Here is a 21,935-nt window from a genome sequence, read left to right as displayed (position 1 = left end):
GTTGCATATTATTTTGAATAATTCTGACGGGAAGCGGGCATAGCCTCAGGGCTGTATCTCTGTCATTTTACGAAGCTGTTCTTCTTCCTCGTTGTACCATGTTTGGAACTTTTCTTTACATAGGAAATCATATTGAAACAATCGATTAAATATTTTCCTGATGATGCGATGTGCAAGGTTTGGACAAAATCATGTTCGTTGGGAATTGCAACTATAATGTTTACATTTTCTTCTTCACCAGACGTTCAGGTGTTCTTACTTACACAATAGGAACGTGTACAAGCAGTAGGCCGACAAATTTCACATGCGTGTCAGCGTGTTTTCCTTTATACACTAAGTACAAACAAATGTACATGTATAACCGCAAATATTGTGTATTATGTTTAATTGTCGCAAACGAATAGGAAATACAAGGTTACCAATTATTGGTCTAAGATGTTGCACAACCTGTTAGTTACAATAATTTACTGTCTAATGAAATATAAATAGATAATGAGTTCAAAACAGGCTAAGGCCAATTTACGCATCATGTTAGAGTCACAATTAAAGTGATTTTTTTACATATTACATAGTTTATATTTTTAAAGCATATTTTTAGGTGCTGAAAACAATTTTCTAAATTTTAAGGAAAATTATACTAGATAAATTATGGCCTGTTCTTATATATTTTCTTTATAGTGCAGTTCTGTGGTACCTTAAGATAAGAATATATAAAACGCCTTTTTGACTGGCTTAAGTTATCGACTGTCTTATTTGTAATGCATCAACGTTTGGGACATTGATGTGTCAACATTTTTAAATCTTTTTTATACATTTTAACAAGTTTTGCATTTTTTTAATTAATTTATTATTATTTTTAATTAAAAGGCCCTATATTTTATCTTTCCCAGAATCAACAGCAATTTCTGTCAATATAAAAGTATTTGTTAAATATCAACGAAGCTGGTTAATGTTTCATAAAAGTAACAGGTAGCTCAGGGTATAAATTAATAATATTTCTGTGTTACCCTGTTCTATAACAATTTTAATTCATATCTAGATGGCGACACATGCAAAGTTAGAACAACAAATTCATGAAAGAAAATACATGCCCTGTTCCAGTACCAGCAAGAATCTACTAGTTTTGCATTTTATTTGGATATCATAAAGGAAAAACCTTTACATTCTTGCAGTTCTGGAACAGACCAACAAATGAACAATTAAAACGATTCACTTAATTAAAAACTGTACCAAAATATATGGTATGTAATATTGCCACATTTTCCTGTAAGACCATCCTCTAACTTACCCAAAATGTGAAAAAGGCTGTCCCCGAACCTCACGTTTAACTTTAAAATTATATGATTTCTTTTTAATTTATCCATTTAATACAATCATACAAAATATTCGACAAATACTTCGTTTAAGTAAAATTAAACATTAAAAGATCACTAAAGAATTTTACATAAAAATTATGGCTTAAATTTAATCTCAGTAAAGTAGTTTTTTTCGGTGGCAAATTCATTCTTTCATTTAATGGCAGCCGCAGCTCTTGACAATCATATTTTTGTATTTTTTCAAATTGACATGTTGTTCGTCCAAATGGTAGAGTACTGGGAGAGCACCAAGTCGTGTTGGAGCACAGCATGGTTTGGGCACTTTGCTACGTTCCAACAGGTGTACCAGGGTTTGAACAATGGCATGATTAGTGGCATTCATGTGGGCGTTGAGCGGGAAATTGCATTCACCGCTGCAATAATAGGCGCCATAACCGTCCGGAGCAATGATCCAGTCCTGTAATCAAATAAATAGTATTTAAATCTTTTGTATATATTTTTTTTAGGCGAATTTTGATAAAAAAAATGTTTTAAAATTATTAGAACTCGAATCTATGATTAACAGCATGACACAACAGCCGCGCCACAAATACAGCCCTACACAAAGTTGTGAAAACAATCGAACAAGGTCTGTCCAACGTACGACCTATTTACGATTTAAGCTTTGACCTTACGCGCTTTCAATTATTTCAATATCTTAGCTATTGAAAATGCATGAGAAAACGTCATGGTGAACCTTTTCTGAACAACGATATGAAAACTTCCAGACATTGGGAATTATGCCTGGACAGAATTAGAACAGATATGAGTAAACGGTTATATCGCTCTGGAATTTTGGAAAAAATGAGGACCTCAAACACGTTTAATGGCAAAACGGTAGCTGATCCTAACAAAGGGAATGGGTTTCCTTGACCGCTAGATCGTCGAGTTCCTCACCAAAGTCACGATAATAATAAAGCCGATAAATGCCGAAAAGTTAGATCAAACCCATAGAACTTTTGTCGCAAGTAGTGTGAACTCTTTAAATGTTACCCCTGCATATCATCGGAAGCATTGCAATTGGTATCATCATCAACATGGTGCCACAACAAAAATTAACACCAGGGATGACCAATAATAGAACAGGCAAAAGTGCATGTGTAGAGGGAACACAAACTTCAAAACATTTGTTCAAATACAGGATGAGATGAAAAAACTGCAACCAACTTCAGACTGCTGGCATTTCTAAGCCACTCGTCCGACAGCTGTTAAAATTATCGTCCAGTGACGATACAAGGGAATAAAAGCATTTTAGTGAGAATTTTCCAGAAAAAAGCTATTCGTGATAGAATTCAAGCGTGATAGTGTGATTTCTTGATATTTGGCTGGAAAACCACAAGTGGCTATCGTTAGAGCACACCAGCATTTAAATGTGAATAAATCTTTTGTGTCTCGCACCATTGCTCGTTTCCGTGAAACTGGTAGCGTAGCCCGACGTCAAGAAGAATGACGGAAAAAAACACCAACATCAGCAGAAATGGTTCGAAAAGTAAAGAAGCGATTTGATCGAAAAATGGCTCGTGAGCTGAACGTATCGCAATATTCCATTCGGCAAATATTGAAAAATGAGCTCGGGGAAAGCCATTGATATTCCAAAAAGTGCAAGAACTTACACCGCAACAGAAAGAAAATAGACTCAAAGGAGCTAAAGAGTTGCTTCGTTTGACCAAAAGTGGTGAACTGCCGAATTTGGTTTTCTCCGCTCCGATGAGAAAACATTCGTTGTCCAGCAGTTTGTAAACAAACAAAATGATCGTGTTTACTTGCCAAAGAGGTCAGCTAAAAATGTGCACCTTCGGTTGGTCACCAGAACTCAAGCGCCGTCCATGGTGATGGTGTGAGCCGCCATAGCAGCAGATGCTCGCTCTCCGCTCGTATTAATCTACCGTGGCATTAGAATAAATGCCGAATATTATCGTGAAAATATTCTGGAGGGCGTATTAAACCCTTGGGCTTGCAAATATTTTGGCCGCAGAACTTGGACATTCCAACAGGACTCAGCATCATCACACTCAGCACGCGCCACCCAAGAATGGTTACAAAATGAGGTTCCACGCTTAATTTCCAGCGCACAATGGTCACCAAAATCTCCGGATTCCAATCCGTTGGACTATTGTGTCTGGAGTATTTTGGAAAGCAAGGTTGGCACTAAAAAATCTTCTGCAAGATAGCCAACACCAACTCTGATGCATGCTGCAACATTGCCCGTATAATGCCATCATGATTTGGAAATTCTAAGGGTTGACAGCTGTTAAACACCCATATAATCTTGGGTTAGCTTTTTTTCCTTTCTATGGGCCTCTCATCTTCCGCTGTAGAATGTAGAGAGGTTGTTGGTTTTTGGTCACTACCACCTGCATCCTACAACCAGGAAAGTGGGTGCCTTCATGTCGCTTTATAATGCCTTTTGCGAAATTTGACAGAATTATACAATCCCTTTATAGATTCGCAAAAACTGATCCAAGATCTATGTTCAGCCTTCTGTAACTTAGTTTTGCATTTATTGAAGTCTACCTTATAGGCGTTCTAATTAGGACTAAAGGTGAGAATACATAAAACGCTTTTTTCTGACTGGCTTAAGTCATCGGCTGGCTTTTTCGGAAAAGAACAAAGAAGCATAGACCCAAAATCGACCAAAGGTCAACCTAAAACTCCTTTGTTCATCTACGAAGAAACCAACCGATGACTTAAGCCAGTCAAAAAGGCGCTTTATGTATAATCACCTTAAGTTTAAGTATTACTGGACCTGTTATAAGACCTCCTTGCTGTTCCGATGAATAGCAAGGTCGCTAGTCCACCAAACCGGATGGGAATTTCTCCCAGGTTAGATGATGGACAAGATCTTTCATAGCTTGAACGAAGGCTACTTGTGACAACATTCACCGCTCCCCAGACATCGTTGGTAGATTTCAGACCTCTTGGGTGATGTTTCAACTCTGACAATTCATTTGAATTTGGCCCAAGCCTGCTTTAAGAATATAATCTTCTGGTCTGCGAAGGACCTCTTTTCAGATACCTTCCAACTGCTAATAGGAGAGTCGTCCAAATTGGAGAGGGTGATTTTTCAAATTAATATTCCTAATCTACTTACCCGCCATCCGAGGTCCTTAAATGCAATGTACAGTGTTTGCATTTGACAACTGCGCGAACCCTCACCGGGACCATCCATTAGCGGATTACCAATGTCGGACTTCTTTCTGCGACGTGTATGGGTATCACGTTTCCTGCGGCTATGATGTTTGACTTGTTTTATCAGCTACAATAGAATCATAATTATCCATAAAACTTTTTACGTTTTGTATAAAAAAAGAAACACTCACCTCAGGTCCACGGAAGAATCCAACCATAAACGGCTGATGTTCGTCATCGCCCTTGGGATGTACCAAGCCAATGTCGTCTAGCTTAATTTCTCTTTCCGGTTTATTTGTGGGATGTGCCCCAACATATAATCCTTTATTTTCCTTGGGTTGATGTAGCCACGAACTCAAACCTTCTGTGACATTTAATTCCAACCACCCTTGATAATCGGCTGTGGTATTAACGGAGGATAGAATTTGTAATTGTACATCGTGGCCATTTGTCTTGACTATGGAATACACATTGATGGTGAATTCTCGGCCACTTGTTGCCCATTTGCCCTGGGCAGGATTCTGATAGATGCGCAGTTCGGCCATCATCAAATAATTATCTTCGGCCACATCGGAAACATCAAACCACAAACGACGTCCATGTTCATGGCGCACCTCTTCGACATGGTGGTCTAGTAAAAAGAACAGCAAAGGATCACAAAAAATTAGTTCATAAGAAATACCAACGAATGATAATAGCCTGGCAGGTTAAGAACAAAAGACATCATTGCTTGAAATGAAAGGAATGCACAACGTTTTGTTTTCTGTCCACAAAAAAATCAATCGAGTAGGCGGTCGGTCTCACAATAAAACCCGAAATCAGACTCTTTGTCGGACAATTTTTTTTTGTATGCGAAGAGGCAAAGCAAATGAAACTGGTTCAAGCTGTGTTTAAAAATTCAAATCTTCCGACATTCCGTTTATGTCTGGTTCATGGAAAGATCATTGGCAGACGACATACTCAGGTAAAAAACAACAAATTTCATTGGCCCAGCAAGTAAGGCGCCAGTGCACTTAAGTTTTGTTTTTTTTTTTTGCTCGGACATCACAGGATCACGCTCGCATCTCATCTACTCTTGCCAGTCAGATATTTTTACCTGATGCCTTACAATCAAATCTGCTGTCCATTTAGTATCTTCTGGTCTGATTATGATGATGACGATTATTTTTAGTGTTTTTAATTAAGTCATTAGAAGAAATAAGTTGTAATTAGCGTATGATTTGTGTGTCTGCATCGTTTTCAATATTATCCTGTGCTGTATTTTACCATTTAACAAAATGGAATCTGTATATATACAAATCAATAGTTGTTTGTTTGTAATGGAATCAGTTGACAACGGCTGGACCGATTTGCATAATTAAACCGATTTGCATAAAAAATAAAAAAAAATATTACCCACGCCTACTTTTACGCTCTCTATTCCGATTTATCTAAAATCTTTATATTTGCTAAATAATGAAGATATTCGGTTTTATCGGCAAAAACTAAATACCTTACAACATGGTCTTCCAGAAGTTACGAATTCAAAATTACTTTTGAAATTTACTTGGAAAATATTACTAAGACCTTTATAATACTGATAATTGAGGTTTGAAAATTTAATTAAATACGATGATATAACAAATATAAAAAGGTACAGAGGAATAGAAAATAAATTATAAAATGGACTTTTGTTGTAGTTTTTTTTGACAAATGATTTATAATCTCGAAAATGCTTTTGAGCCCTTTAAAACAGCTCAAATCAGCTAAATTAGAGCACATTTGGTCGACCAATATTAGGAGATAATATTATGTGAGAACAAATATATACCTTTTGTAACGTCAATCATCCTAAGAATAATATAAAAGCCTGTGCAAAGTTTGAAAGACGCATATTAAATTTCCATTTTGAAAATACTATCAATTCAGAGGCCCAAAACTCAAAAAAAAAAAAGATAAAGCCTCTTGCAAATTCCTCATATGTTGTTAATTTGAGATTTTAGAAAGAACAACACATTCTTTCATATAATTATAAGTATAGGACTATGCTTAGATGTAGATGTATCATTTTTAATATATGTGCTATTTTATTTAGGGTTTTAACTCACAGATTAAAACCTCTGGCCGAAAATAGGATCGGGTTTTTTGAAACACTAAAAATTGCCCGGGGCATGAATCTGTATTGGTTTCCCCAATATAATAATTATGTAAAAAACTCAAAAATAAACAAAACCAACTGTTGCATATTTAAAAGTCTATTTGACACTATAACACTCCGTTACAGAATTGCACTATTCTAGATTCTTTGAAGTTGATCAACCTTTCTTATTGAACCTTTCTTATTATGCTTCCGAATTGCAATATAAAAGTGTATATAACAGGATACTCAAAAACTCAAAATGGAAGAAGAAGAGTTGCAAGTAATCGCAACCAGAAATCTGTCCAGCAAAAGTTGGCAAACTCTCAATAAAAGAACTATCAAGATTTCTCCCTGGAATCGCTCTCTTTTGCAGAACTTTTATGTTATAGATTTTAGGGTAACCACTCAGACCTTAGGTATGTACAATAACTTCCCCAATAAAAATGACTGAATAAGTTGAAATGAGATTTTTCTCTAACACGTTCAGTAAAATCATTTTCAAATTATTATACCCTCAGCCATATGGCTAGAAAGGGTATAAATCATTTGATACGGCCAAAACGTGCCTCATGCACATAACGGTTTTACACCCTAGGTCTGTTAAGCCGGCTGCCTTTGATGCAAACATTGTAATATTTTTACCAAACGTAGATCGAGTTCGGAGACTGGCAACATCGGTCCACTCCTTTTGGTACCTCCCCCACCAAAGGTGAAAATGTTCACTGAAAATATTTTACCTCATAGAGCAAGAAAGAATCACTGCTATACCAGGTGCAAAAATGGACAACATTGACACACTTCATTGTGTAACTCCCCCACAATGGGTCAACATTCTGAATAATCACAACCATTATTCACGTTGGGCGCCATTTGGCATTCCACGTGATAATGGATTTCCTCCATAAAAATGACCTAAGAATATATCTTTATACCCTCAGCTAATTGCCTAGAAAGAGTATATATTATTTGATACGGCCAAAACGTGCCTCATCGAAATAACGGTATAAGATCCGTCCGTCCGTCCGTCTGTCTGGCTGATGCGCACGATAATTCACGAAGGGAGTTTCCAATTTGGGCCAAACTTGGTACATTGTAATATTATTATCAAACTTAGACCGAGTTCGGAGATGGGCAATATCGGTGCACTACTTCTGGTACCTCCTCCGAGGTCGAAATTTAAAAAATTACTATATATTTTATTGCACAGAAGGAGAAAGGTTAATCCGATTTTGCACCAACTTTGCAAATTCTAATATTTGCATCAGTGCAAGGTCAAGTACGAAGATGGACAATATCAGTACACTCCATCAAGTACATCCCCCATAAGGTTCAAAATTTTGAACCTTATAACTCTTATAAAATCTGATGTAAGAGGCAGATTGTCTTCAAATTACCCACATCACAAAATTTTTATTAACACAAGGTCTGGTGTAAGGATGAGATATATCGATCCACTCCTTCTGGTACCTCAGCAACAAAGTGTCAAAATTTTGAATATCCGTGAAGGTCATATAACGATAAATTAACATCTGATTCCACTCAGACTTGACAAATCTCAATATTCCCATCAACAAAAGATATGTTATAAAATCCGAAATAAGCATCCCGTTCTCTTTAAATTTCACACATCACAATATTTTTATTAACCCAAGGTGTGGTGTAAAGATGGAACGTATCAGTCCACTCCATGTAGTACCTCTCACAGAAAGGGTCAAAATTTTGAATATCCATGAAGTGAATAAAACGCGGAATTGATATCTGATTCTATTCAGACTTGGTACATCGCAATATTTCCATCAACACAAGATCTGTCATAAAGATGGTAGAGATCGCACCATTTCTTCTGGTACGTCCTCCATATAGGGTTCAATATTTTGAAAAACAAAACGCTCAAAGAAATCGAAATAAGCATCAAACTCTCTTCATATTTCACACATGATATATATCTGCTAACTTCTTCTGGTGCCTCACCCACCACAAACCATTTCCAATTCTGTCAAGTCAGCGATTTTTCTAAAAATTATCACATATATCTCATATAAATTCAAGGAAGTAAGCAATATAGTCGAATCGTCGCATTTGGACAATATTGGCCGATTCCTTCGGAAAATACTCTATAGAGGGTCAACAATTTGAATAATCATAACAGAATAACATTTATAAATACATCTGTTGGCAAAACCGACTTTTTAATTTGTCTAAAAAAAAAACAATTGGTGGTATAATAGGTTTGTTCGTTTACTGTCCCAGTAACATTTTCACAGTAAGAAGTTACTGAGAGAGAGAGAAAGAGAGAGAGCCATTTTGCCCGGCTTAATTCAACGGCTGGCTTCTTCGTAGAGAAACAAATGAATTTTAGTTGACTCTCTTCTTCAGTCTACGTACTAATAGACCCTATCCGGCCATTCCTCTGTTTGTACTGTCTATCTTGGGTATTTTAATTTAATTCTATGGCCATACTTACTTTTATTGAGAAATGTCATTATAATGTCACTTTCTTCGATTGCTCTCTTATCGAGATCTGTTATGAAGTTTTCCTGTTCCTGTAGATCTCGTTTTGAACGAACAGATGCCGGTGGTTCATCGTCGTTTTCCTCTTCCTTGAGACGATGATAGACATCCAAAAGAAACTGGGGTGCAGATTTCCTAGAAATTAAAAACAGAGCAAAATTATTTTCTGATTTAAAAACCAATGTAAGAGATTATCATTTGTTAATTAGCAGCTGATAAATGTTGAGACTATTTGCTTATATTATTCTCTTTCCAAAAATAGTTTGGAAATGTTCTGGAAATGTTAAAAGAGTGCGCAAGGTGCCACATATAATCGACAGAAGTATTCCATTTTCATACCCCATCTAATAAGGTGCCAGAAGGAGTAGACCGATATATCCCATCTTTATAACAGACCGTGAGTTAATAAAATTATTGTGATGATTTGAAGAGAACGGAATGCTTATTTCGGATTTTATGATAGTTTTCGTTATTCAAAATTTTGAATATATAGTCAGAGTGGAATCGGATGTGTTTTCTGAGCTTCGTGAATATTTGTGGGTGAAATAAAAGTGTGAATCGATATACTTCATCTTCACACCAGATCTTGAGTTGATAAAAATATTGGAATGTGTGAAAATTTAAGACAATCTGATTTTTACATCACATTTTATAAGTGTTATAATTATTCAAAATTGTGACCCATTGTGGGGGAAGCACTTGATGGAGCGGACCGATATGGTCCATTTTCGCACCTGAACTACAACTGACGCAAATATTAGGACTTTGGAGCAAAATCGGATTATCGTTTCTCTTTCTGTGCAGAAAATATATTTTTTGAAAATTTCGACCATTTGTGGGGGACGTACCAGAAGGAGTGGACTGTGTGTGCACATCTCCGAACTCGATCTAAGTTTAACAAAAATATTAAGATGTACTAAGTTTGGACTCAATCGGATACTCCCTTCGAGAATTATCGAGCGACTTATTTCGACTAGCACGTTTTGACCGTATCAAATGGCTGAGGTATAAAAAGGAAAATATTAGTTCTGTTGGAGATGATAATGTCATCATATTATCTCCTATCTTGTTTTTAAAGATAGGACATTTTTTACAATTTTCCGTCATTTTTTAACGATTTCGGAATATTATATTTCTGTTTTGTTTCTAGTGCACTTTTATCATGCCATCTATTACCTGATCGAATCATTAAACGGCAATACGTACTTTGTCCAATCCAAGACCTACATAAGGTCGGCCAAGAAGACTACTTCTTATAACAATTTTACCAAAAAAAAAAAAAAAAACAGTAAAAAGGCTGTAAGTTCGGCCGGTCGGAACTTTCAATACGCTCCACCATTTGGAATGAATTTGGCAATTCTCAAAAACAATAAAATCCGTTAAAAATTCTGTTAAAATCTTAAAAATACCGAATGTAGCTGTTACATTAGGGTCTATACGACGACATGGACCTGCATAGGTAAATTTTGTCATATTTCAAAAATTTTGTCAATACCAAATTTGAAGCAATTCCGGCGAATAATGTCGCTAAAAACATCAAAATACCGAATATCGGGGGCTATACCAAAACATGGACCTACATGGTCCATTTTCAATACCAAAAGTCCTGCAGACATAACATACATTTGAGTAAAATTATATCAATCTACTTCAATTCGTTCGGAAGCTAGAGTGATATCCACAGACGGACTGATATCGATACATCGACATAGAATTTTATGCTGATCAAGAATATATGTACTTTGTGGGGTCTAAAATGTATATTTCGAGGTGTTACAAACGGAATGACAAACTTAATATACCCTCCATACTATGGTGGAGGGTATAAAAAAACTTAGTTGTTTTGGCACTATTGTTATTTGACTCTGACAATATGTCTTTTAACGGCAAACTTGGTTGCCAGATGGGCTAACTGGCCGACCTTATATGGTCCGGTTTTTATAGTTTTATGTCTTTGCTTTGCTTTATACTTCTGAGTCTTCGAACAAATATAACAAATATCCTTTGGCATCTTCTTGCCCGAAAATTCTTAAAGATTTGCCCAAGAATGCCAAACAGAATAAACGCTTATTGTTCAGCCCTCGGAAATATTTCATAGATATCTCTTAAAAAAATCCAGTTGACATACAAACTAAACTAAGGCCGCATACAATATCAGTTTTATCTACATGTTAAGAAATGTTAATTTATGCTACGTGTATGCAAATATTTATTTATAGCTACACTTCTTTTTTTTTGTTTTTTTTTTCGTTCTTCCATTATTAACTAATTAACATTATTTCAGGTTATAGAAATAGAAATTCACTTGTATTGTGGCTCCACTTTGTCTACGAATCAAAAAAAAATTAAGGTAAACAGCGAAAATATGATGCTTGTTTTATTTAAACATTTTGCAAGCGAATGAGTTTTTGTTGTTACTTAATATATTTAAACTGTTGTAATTTTGCAATGTGCTTGTTGTATAGTATTATTCTTCGGCGGTAATTTGCAAATATGCAGAAGGTCATCAAAAACTTGGTGATCTGTTTCTGTGATACGATTTTAGGTTCTATAGGTATATAATTAAAATGAATTAATCTTTGGTGTTTGACCGATGTTATAATTAATTATGGGACATTGTTTGCGACGGTTCAATATGGCACCACTTCCAGTCATATGTAAATCATGTGGAAACATGCAAAAGGTTAAATAAAAAATCCAAAGTAAATGCCTCTACAACGAATGGCTTCATATATGCCAGAAATATTTTTGAGTAAGGGCGAACTGAATTCTTAGAAACAAATACATATTTCCTCCTGACTTTTAACGAAGTTATCACTTGTTAATAGGCTTGCTTTTTTATACCCTTAGCCATATGGCTACAGAGGGTATATATCATTTGATATATCTAAAATGTGCCTCATCGAAATAACGGTTTTAGACCCTAGGTCTCTTTGGACCAAATCCGTTTCAGGACATTTGGAGTCGATCTAGAGATGTCCGTCCGTCCGTTTATCTATCTGGCTGGCTGGTGCGCACGATAACTCTCAAAGGGAGTATCCGATTTTATCCAAAGTTGGTACATCGAAATATTATTGTCAAACTTAGATCGAGTTAGGAGATGGGTAATATCGGACCACTCATTCTGGTACCTTCCACACAAAATGTCCAAATTTTCAAAGAAAATGATTTATTGCCCAGAAATAGAAAGGATAATCCGAATTTGGTCCAACTTTTCGAATCGTAATATTTGCATCAGTGCTAGGACAGGTACGAAAATGGACAATGTCGGTAGACCCCATCAGGTACCTCCCCCACAAAGTATAAACATTTTGAATATTTATAACTCTTATAAAAGGTGATGTAAGAGCCCGATTGTCTTCACATTGCACACATCACAATATTTTTGTTAACCATTTTGATGTGAAGATGGGATATATCGGTCCACTAATTTTGGTACCTCCCCCACAAAGGGTCAAAATGTTGAATATCCATGAAGCTTATTAAACGCTAAATTAACATGCGATTCCATTCAGACTTGGTACACCTCAATATTCTCATCAACACAAGATCTGTTATAAATATGGTAAAGATCCGTCAATTCCTTCTTGTACATCCCCCACAAAGGGTCAATGTATAAAATTCACAAAATCCGAAAAATGTAAGCATCCGATTTCCTTTAGATTTTACACATCCCATTATTTCTACAAACACAAGATGTACTATAAAGATGGAATATATCGGTCCACTCCTTCTGGTACCTTCTCTACAAAGGGTCAAAATTTTGAATATCCATGAAGCTCATAAAATGCAAAATTAACGTCCGATTCCATTCAAACTTGGTATATCTCAATATTTCCATCAACACAAGATCTGTTATAAAAATGGTACAGATAGGACAATATTTTCTGGTACCTCCCCTACATAGAGTTCAAGATTTTGAAAAACAAAACGGTCAAAAAGAAAGCGAAATAGGAATCCAACTCTCTTCAATTTTCACACATGCAAACATTTCTGCTAACACAAGATCTGATTCTGATGCCTCACCCACAAATGGCCATAATTTCCAATACTTTTATCTGTCATGACTTGCGAAACAAGTCTGTGATTTTTTACAACTTCCTACATCTATATATTTCTCTTAACCCGAAATCTGATACGAATATTGAATTTACGATTTCGCATAAAATTGGATATAAATGTTCGTTTTTGTTGTAATTTTTCCCATACGAGTATACACCCATAGTGGCAAGGGTATTACGTCTTTGTGCATTTGTTTGTAACATGGAGAAGAAGCGAGATAGACCCATAGTTACTTTTGAAAATCTTCATAGAATCACTTTCTGAGTCGATTTATGCATATCAGGCCGTCCGTCCGAGATAAAATTTTGCAAAAATACTTGTTTGGCCCAAGGACGAACCCTATTAAAGTTGTTGATAATCGGATCAGATTTAGATATAGTTCCCATATATGTTCAACCGATTTCGGGTTAATTGTGCACCAAATGGCTAATATAAGTGCAAATGACCTGTATTTTGGTTCATCTCACCGAATTCAGTCTAAAAGTAAATAAGTAAAATCAGTAAATCAAAATCGGTTTAGATATAGCTATAGCTCCCATATATATCTTTCACCCGATTTGGCGTTTTAAATCCCTCACATGCGTAATATGCACTCCAGAAGAATGCTAGACATCATGATACTGCTCGAAAATACCTCTGTCAAATTTTTTTCAAGATCGGTTCAGATTTGCATATAGCTCCCATATATATTTTCAACCGAATTTAGGTAAATTGTGCACCAAATAGCCAATATCTGTCAAATGACCTGAAATTTGGAATATCCGACCGAATTCAGTCAAGAAGCAAGTAAGTCAAATTTGGAGAAAATCGGTTCAGATATAGCTATAGCTGCCATATTTATGTTTCTTTCGATATCAGGTTTATTGTGCACCTAATGGCTAATATCAGCCCAAATGGACTGAATTTTGGCAATTTTGACTGAATTCATTTTATAAACCAGTACATCAAATTTTGTGTAAATGGTTCAGATTTAGCAGAAGCTCCGATATAAAACATATATCCGATTTGGGGTTTAAAGTCCCTCACAAGCGTAATATGCATTCCACAACAATGATCTTTAATACCAGATATCAGATACAGCTCTGATATAAGTGTATCAAATGTTGTCAAGATCGGTTCAGATTTGGATGTAGCTCCCATATATATCCCCAACCGATTTCGGGTTAATTGTGCACCAAATGGCCAATATTTGTCAAAAAGTCTTGAATTTTGGTACATCCGACCGAATTCAGTCCAGAAGCAAGTACATCAAATCGGTTCAGATATAGCTGTAGCTCCCATATATATGTTTAATCCAATTTGATGTTTAAGTCCCGCACATTCGCAATATGCATTAGACAACAATGATATTTAGTACCAGATATCTTATAGATTTCCGATTTTTCACTTTTCCCTACTGGTTTTATCTGTATTAGATGAAGTATGAAAATGGAATACTTCGGCCGTCTATATCTGATACTTCAAGCACCTTTTAACAATGTCTAAAAATTATCACACATCTCATACCTTGCACGTCGCAATATTTATATCATATTTATTAAGGTCCCATTCCTTTGGAACCTACTCCAGAGAGGGTTAAACATTTGAATAACTATAACAGAAGTTTAAATATATTTATATAATCGAACATTGGCTGAGGGTAAATTCCCCTGTCTATCGCACAACTGTCTCTCTCCCCCTCGATTCGATCTACTTTACTGACCTTTTATATAAAAACAATAATTTCTTCTACTACTTACCTCAAGGATAAATGACCATGTTTCCTCTTTGGACGTTCGGGTAAACCCAAAAATTCAAGAATATCATAGGCTGCTGCCATTCTCTCGTCTTCGTCGAGAACGTGATGAATTTCAGTTTGACCGCGACCATTGTCGACATATATGCCAGATTGGGTGGCACTCACCATAATACTGGAGGAAGATGTCTCCGAAGGATTCACGGCAATGCAATCAAGTAGTACTGTCATCGCAAATGCCACAAGGAGTGTTGAAAGGCATATGGGTGGTTTTGACGAAGATTTTATGGCGGTATATTTTCGACGTAAAGGCCAGAAATTGTTTGCGAAAGCGGCAAGTTGATTGTAATAGAACATTTTTGCAATTGTTTGGGTTTTTTATATTCTTGAAAAGCTTGTCATTAAATAATAGTTTAATCCTGAATTCACTCTCTTTAGTTTATGGAAAATAGCTGGTAATTTGTTGTCTAGGTGCTCCTGAATTCTTTTCTTAATTAAATAAATTGTAGGGTTCGTTTTGTACGGATATGGATATCGTTGCTGTTGTGGGGGGTGTGGAAGAGGCGCCACTGAAATGGGAGGAGAGCGAAGCAAGGCGCCAATACTTAAGTAGCTGCTTTTGAATTTTGTATCTGTTTGTTGGCTGGATTATCCGGTTCTATGGGATTGAATGTTTACATTTAAATGCGTTTCTGTTGTTGTTGTTTCTGCTGCTGATGATTGTTCTTTCCTTTTCTTTTCGATTTTTGCACGTATCTATTTGTGGGAGAGTATTTTATTTGTTGTTATGTTGTCTGTCGGTATTTGTTTAGAAATCGCACAGTATTTATGGCCTTTCAATTACGAACTCTTCATAAATTCTTCACACGTTTCACGCTAAGCCAAATACCACTGCAGGTTAGGAAAGAAATTCTGCCCCTGTGGCTGGATTGATAGATAGTTGATGCAGGCGGCAAGCCCCAAAATCTAGTTGTGATGGGTTGTTCTAAGAAACGTCAAGGCCGCCGTCGCCGACTGATGAATTTGAATAAAAAAAAATTATCCAAATTCCAAATTTCCTATAGGTACCAATGGCTGGCAGGGTCGGTAAGTTGTGTCCGTGCGCGTGGCTTGCCAATATTACAGAATTTAATTCAATTTAATTTACTTCTGTTTACAGCGTTTTGTAAACAATTTTTATTGTCTCGAATATTCATTTAGCATTGCCTCTCCGCAAATGGGTGCTGTGGGACGGACTAGACTAGTCAAAATCGACAGATACAACGTGTAAGTGCGCGTGTTTAATTAGCTTTGATCTGCTTAATTTTTTTTTTCAATTAAATGAAATGCTTTAAGATTTTTTCGTTAATAAATAAAAGTTGGTATCTTTTCTCTTTCTATGGCTCTTTTTCCAACTGCTATGCTCTTTAGTCGATCGTCATTCTTCAAAAAAACAAAAGACACAATTGCAGCCTCTCCAAACCAAGGCATGCAGAATATTTGAAACAAGAAGAGCTTTACTTGTTTGCGTTTTAGTTTTTTAAGCGATTTTTTTCTTCTCGGCTCTTTTTGTTGTTTTTTTTCAATAACTTCGAGAACAAACTGGTTTTATATTTTTTCGCACTGATGTAGGTACATATGCCGAATATTTTCTGAGATTTTTCTTATTTTTTCTTTAGCATTTCTTCCGAAAACTTTTTCCGCACTTGATAGAGAATATATTTATTTTTCTGCGTTTTAAATTACAATAACTATATTTTTTGCTTTATGCGATTATCGATTGAAGAAGCACCGAACGTTTAATATTTTATCCGCTAAATGCATGGTAAACGTGCATCTCTCACAAAGGTCCAGCAATAAACTGAGGAGAGTAACCACAAAACAATTCTCAACTCTATAACGAACAACCATCAGCCAACCAGCCAGCCATTCAAGCAATTCATCTATCCATCGATCAGTTTATCCAGTTGTAAAGTATCTGGAACTCATGCTCGCAGCCAAACCCAGCCACTACCGAACTTGTCTCTTCAAAACCAATATGTGCATGTTTTCTATCTCTCAGATACAGATACGAAAAAGAAACTCTTTCTCAGAAAACACAAACGCACACACAAACATCGCGGGTCCAATACAGCACAGCACACAGTGGTCATTGTTTGGTCTGATCATTCCATTTGTGTGTAGATTTGTTGTTTTTGTTTTCACTTGTTTAAATTTACTATCTTTTTCTTGCTTTTGTTTTCATTATGGTTTCGCATTTTTTTGTTCGGTCGGATTTTCCGCCTAAGAATTTGTAACAATATTAAGGTGGGACGTTCTTTATAACAAACTCAGAGAGAAAACCAGTAAGGAAAAGTCAAAAGTCGGGCTGGGTCGACTATATAAAACCCTACAGGGCTGTATTTCTGCAGCTTTACGAAGCTTACCTACCTCCTTATGGAAACGTACGACTTGAAATTCACTCCATTTGGGCTGATATTAGCCATTATTTGCACAATAAACCTGAAATCGGGTTAAGGATATATGGGAACTTTATCCAAATCTTAGCCAATATCGATATAATTTGGCAATGTTATATCCGAGCTCTATAAAATATCTGGTGCCAAATATCATTGTTGTCATTGTCATTGTTATCAAATTGTGAATGTGAGGGACTTGAACACCAAATCAGATGAAATCTATATATGGAAGCTAAAGCTATATCTGAACCGATTTTCACCAAATTTGCTTGTACTTGCTTCCCGGATGTGCCAAAATATAGGTCACTTGGACTGATATTGTTAATTTGGAGCACAATTAACCCGAAATCCTTTAAAGATATATACAGAGTGAGATGAAAAAACTGCAACCAACTCCAGACTCATTTCTAAGCCACTCGTTTGACAGCTGTTAAAATTATTCCAGTGACAGCTCATTAAATTGTTTACAAGCGTACAAAAGCATTTTGGTGAGAAGTTTTCAGAAAAAAAGTTATATAAGTGTGATTTCTTTATATTTGGCTGGAAAACCACAAGTGGCTATCGTTAGAGCATTTCAACATTTAAATGTGAATAAATCTTTTGTGTCCCATACCATCGCTCGTTACCGTGATACTGGTAGCGTAGCCCGACGTCAAGGAAGTGGACGGAAAAAAACAGCAACATCAACAGAAATGGTTGGAAAAGTAAAGAAGCGACTTGATCGATACCCGCGTCGCAGTGGCCGAAAAATGGCACGTGAGCTGAACATATCGCAATGTTCTATTCGGCAAATATGAGCTCGGGTAAAGCTATTGAAATTCTGGGTCTGGAGTATTTTGAAAAGCAAGGTTGGCACTAAAAAATACCAAAGTGTCGATCACCTCAAGCAAGCGCTTCGCCGGGAATGGGCCAAAATACCGCAGAGCAACATTAGGGCAGCATGTGGCGGTTTTATTGGCCGTTTGAAGGCAATAATTCGTGCCAAGCTTATTCTAAAATTTGATGATATTTCCGACATTTTTTGCTTTTCATTTAATAAAATTAAAAAAAATGTAGAAATTATGGGTAGGGTTCGCTCTTGGTTAAACAAATATTGTTTGGAAAATTTCATTTTAATCGGATAATAAATGCGATCTGCATTTTGTTCACAAAAATACGTGAACAGACGGACGGACGTATTGGCATGCATAAATCGACTCAGAAAGTGATTCTATGAAGATACTAAAAAATAACTATGGGTCTATCTCGATTGCTACTCAATGTTACAAATAAATGCACAAAGACATAATACCCTTACCACTATGTGGTGTAGGGTATAAAACGGACCAAAAAGACCCATATGTTGACTCACTTACGGGTTGAAATTTTCTAACAAAATATTGCCCCTATTTTTATTTACAATGTTGCCAAAGACACTATACGCCTTAAATGCTCGGAATCCGAGGAATCTTCAAGTTCGAAGATCAACCAGAACAAGTAAAAAAGTTAAGTTCGGTCGGGCCGAAGTATTAATACCCTCTACCATTTGAAAGGAAATTAATTTTTTTTTGAATTCCCCAAAATAACCCTTAAATGAAAACCGTAATATGGCTGTAGTACCCATTAAGATCTCTACATACGAAATTTGAAACAATTCCGGTGCATAATGCTGCTAATATGGGGGCTATACCAAAACATGTACCGACATGGCCCATGTTAACCTGCCTACTATCAAAATACACATGTGTATAAAATTTTAGCCTTATACCTCAATTCATTCGAAAGATTACGTGATTATAACAGACAGACGGACACCGCTAAATCGACTTGGAATTTTACCCTGATACAGATTATATATACTTTGTAGGGTCTAACATGAGTATTTCGAGGAGTTACAAACGGTATGACAAAGTTAATTTCACATTACCGGGTTGTGATTATTACATCTTTCCGTAAAAAAAAAATTATTTTTTTACAGAGATATGGCACGCTTTTTGTAAAAGTAACTGATAGTCACTGCATTTTTATACCCTCCACCTTGGAAAGGAGGGTATATCAACTTTGTCATTCCGTTTGTAACATCCCCAACGACATTTTCCCACGAAAATGTCTAAAAATTGGTATTTGTGGGTTACAACGGCTTCTAATGTTTCCTTTACTTTTTATACCCTCCACATTGAAAAGGAGGATATATTAACTTTGTAATTCCGTTGTAACATCGTTAAATATTAGACCCCATAATGTATATATATTCATGATCACCATAAAATTCTAAGTCGATTTAACAATGTCCGTCTGTCTGATTGTCCGTTTTTCTGTTGAATTAACAATACAGCCCACATTATTGGACGTAGAGCTTCAAAATTTGGGAAAACAATTTGTCTAGGATGGCCGGTATTGAAAATCACGGATTTGTCTAAAAATTGGTATAATGGGTTCTAGCTCCGGTGGCAGAACATTGCATATATAAATCCATGTTTTCCTATCAATATACAATATGGCAACATAAATTCAGTAAACTTTATGTTAAAAGATAAAGGGAAGATGATCTGACCTTTTGTTTATCGGACATTTCATACTTAAATGAAACTTGTAATAATGAAAAACGACTTATGTGTCCGACAGCGTAATTTTTTTTATCTATCGAAAAGATGTAATAACCAGACATATTATGGTATATGATATTATGTATATGATTTCATCTATATTCCGATTTTTTGAAAAACTCTTCTATGAATCTTGAAATTAATCATATATTATACACCGAATCGATAGATACGATTTAACATTTTAAAATTTGTTGCACTGTGTAATCTTCTCTCATTTTGCTGCTGCAGTGTTTGTGTGGGTGTGTTTTTGTTTATGTGTTTACTTCCTTGGCAATCGAAATGGTAGGCGTTAAAGGATTTCCACAGCAAATTACATTTTATACAAACTATGTGTTTTTGGTTCGGTTGAATAACGTATTCCCGTTGTCTAGCTGGCGCCTTATAGTAACTTATGATTTTCCAATGTGTTGTAAGGTTTTTATTTAGAAAATAAACCCACATGATTTAAGCATGTTAACTACAATTTATTGATCAAATTTGTGGTAAATTTTCAAGTGTGACACAACTCAGAGGGATGCCAGTGTCTCCTATGACACACAGTCGAAATACATATGGATGGATGTACGTAGGTAAGAATGTAGGAACCAATGGAAGTGTTGTTGGCAAATAAGGAAATAAAATTGTCGATGGTTTTTAGTACATATGTGTACACACATAGTAAGAATACAGATGTATTTATAATATTCACATAGGTTGTGCTTTAAAACAAAACATTTAAAAACCATTAAGTTCAGCCGCGTCGCACTTTTAATAACCTCCACCATTTGGGTAAAGAGAAATATAAATGTTCCGTTTTGATAATGCAGTCAAAGTTTTCAAAAAAAAAAAAAAAAAAAAAAAAAAAACAAAAAAAAAAAACATATATTGTGTGAGGCCGTTATTGGGGACCATACCAAAATGGGAGTCTATATAGACAATTTTATACTTCAAGGATTTTCACCTACCATATCCTCTTAAATGCCAAATTTGAAACCATTTCGTGTGTAAATGTGACTAGGATTATCAAAATACAGAATATCCAGGGGTACCGTTATATGTGCACTATAGGAAAACGTGAAACTAATTATTCAATATTCTGACACCGGAGATAGAACATATTATGGTACCATTATATGGGGCCTATACGAAAATGTGGACGGATATATCTCAATTTCAATAGCAACCATCCTAGACATAAAACTAATTTTTGTGCAAACAGGCAGACAGATGGACATCGTTAAATCCATAGCTCTAAGAAAGGTTGCTCAACTTCAAAGAAAATAGAAAAATGCAACTCTGTCCTGGAGTCTTATATTGTCAAGTAGACCTTTAAATATGCAATCGTTGGTTTTGTTTATTTTTCATTTTTTAACAAAATTCTCTTTTTTTGAGAAAATCTGCGAAACAAAAATGGAATTTCGGGGTTATTCCACAAAATTATTCAAAACAATACACACACATACACAAAATGTGTACATGTTTTGACAGAATAAAGACAGCAAAAGAAAAAAAATTTTATGTAATTTTGCCATGATTAAATCGATTTAGAATTTTATGCTGATCATGAATATTTAGGGATATTACAAACCGTATCACAAAGTTTATATACCCTGCATTTTGTTGCGTGCGTACCGCGATTGCGAAAGATTAATTTTCTGTATTATCGGCTGAGCGAGAATTTACATTTGTAATTACCGCTCCAGCCGATCTTGAAAAAATGAATGAACCGGATACGGTTGGGTGTCAAGGTGCTGCCAATGTTCCTCTTAGTACATGGTACTAAGATCATATGCAACCATGGGTAACGATAGGGCTCGCTAAGTGCGATCAAAGAGGAAGAGAATAAACAAGGGAGAACAAAAAAAAGGAAAAGTGGGAAGATTGCGTCCAATGGCTGCCGTATAAAAGGGGTAACGGACAGAAAAATTCGCCATTAAAGTTTTGGTAAACGGGCAAGGAAAAATTTTTCTAAGCTAAAATTTAAAAAAGTGATCCCATAAAAACACCAAGATAGTGGAA

The 21,935-nt window shown here is 35.7% G+C and overlaps 1 protein-coding gene across 1 annotated transcript; it reads right to left on the bottom strand.

Annotated features, from left to right (window-relative positions):
- Positions 1 to 1,323: 1,323 nt before the first annotated feature.
- On the bottom strand, positions 1,324 to 16,757 carry LOC101899867 (protein 60A). The gene is made up of 5 exons (XM_005184473.4): positions 14,916 to 16,757; positions 9,068 to 9,249; positions 4,676 to 5,115; positions 4,447 to 4,611; positions 1,324 to 1,773 (listed from the first exon to the last, which is right to left on the bottom strand). Exons 1-5 carry the CDS (start codon positions 15,266 to 15,268, stop codon positions 1,513 to 1,515), a joined length of 1,401 nt encoding a protein of 466 aa, XP_005184530.1. The 5' UTR covers positions 15,269 to 16,757; the 3' UTR covers positions 1,324 to 1,512.
- Between the last annotated feature and the right edge of the window lie 5,178 nt (positions 16,758 to 21,935).

This window comes from Musca domestica, unplaced genomic scaffold (genome assembly GCF_030504385.1).
Source record: "Musca domestica strain aabys unplaced genomic scaffold, Musca_domestica.polishedcontigs.V.1.1 22, whole genome shotgun sequence".
In the NCBI taxonomy this organism is placed as follows: Eukaryota; Metazoa; Arthropoda; class Insecta; order Diptera; family Muscidae; genus Musca; species Musca domestica.
The sequence above is the reverse complement of the archived record's forward strand: the minus strand, read 5'-3'. Positions and strand labels throughout refer to the sequence as shown.

What these genes read in the sequence shown, in the direction of transcription:
- LOC101899867 (XM_005184473.4), bottom strand. Translation starts at nt 15,268, where the DNA reads ATGTTCTATTACAATCAACTTGCCGCTTTCGCAAACAATTTCTGGCCT. An exon ending in CATGGTCATTTATCCTTGAG is followed by an intron (nt 9,250 to 14,915) that starts GTAAGTAGTAGA and finishes TTTAATTTCTAG; the next exon opens with GAAATCTGCACCCCAGTTTC. An exon ending in AATGACATTTCTCAATAAAA is followed by an intron (nt 5,116 to 9,067) that starts GTAAGTATGGCC and finishes TCTTTTTACTAG; the next exon opens with ACCACCATGTCGAAGAGGTG.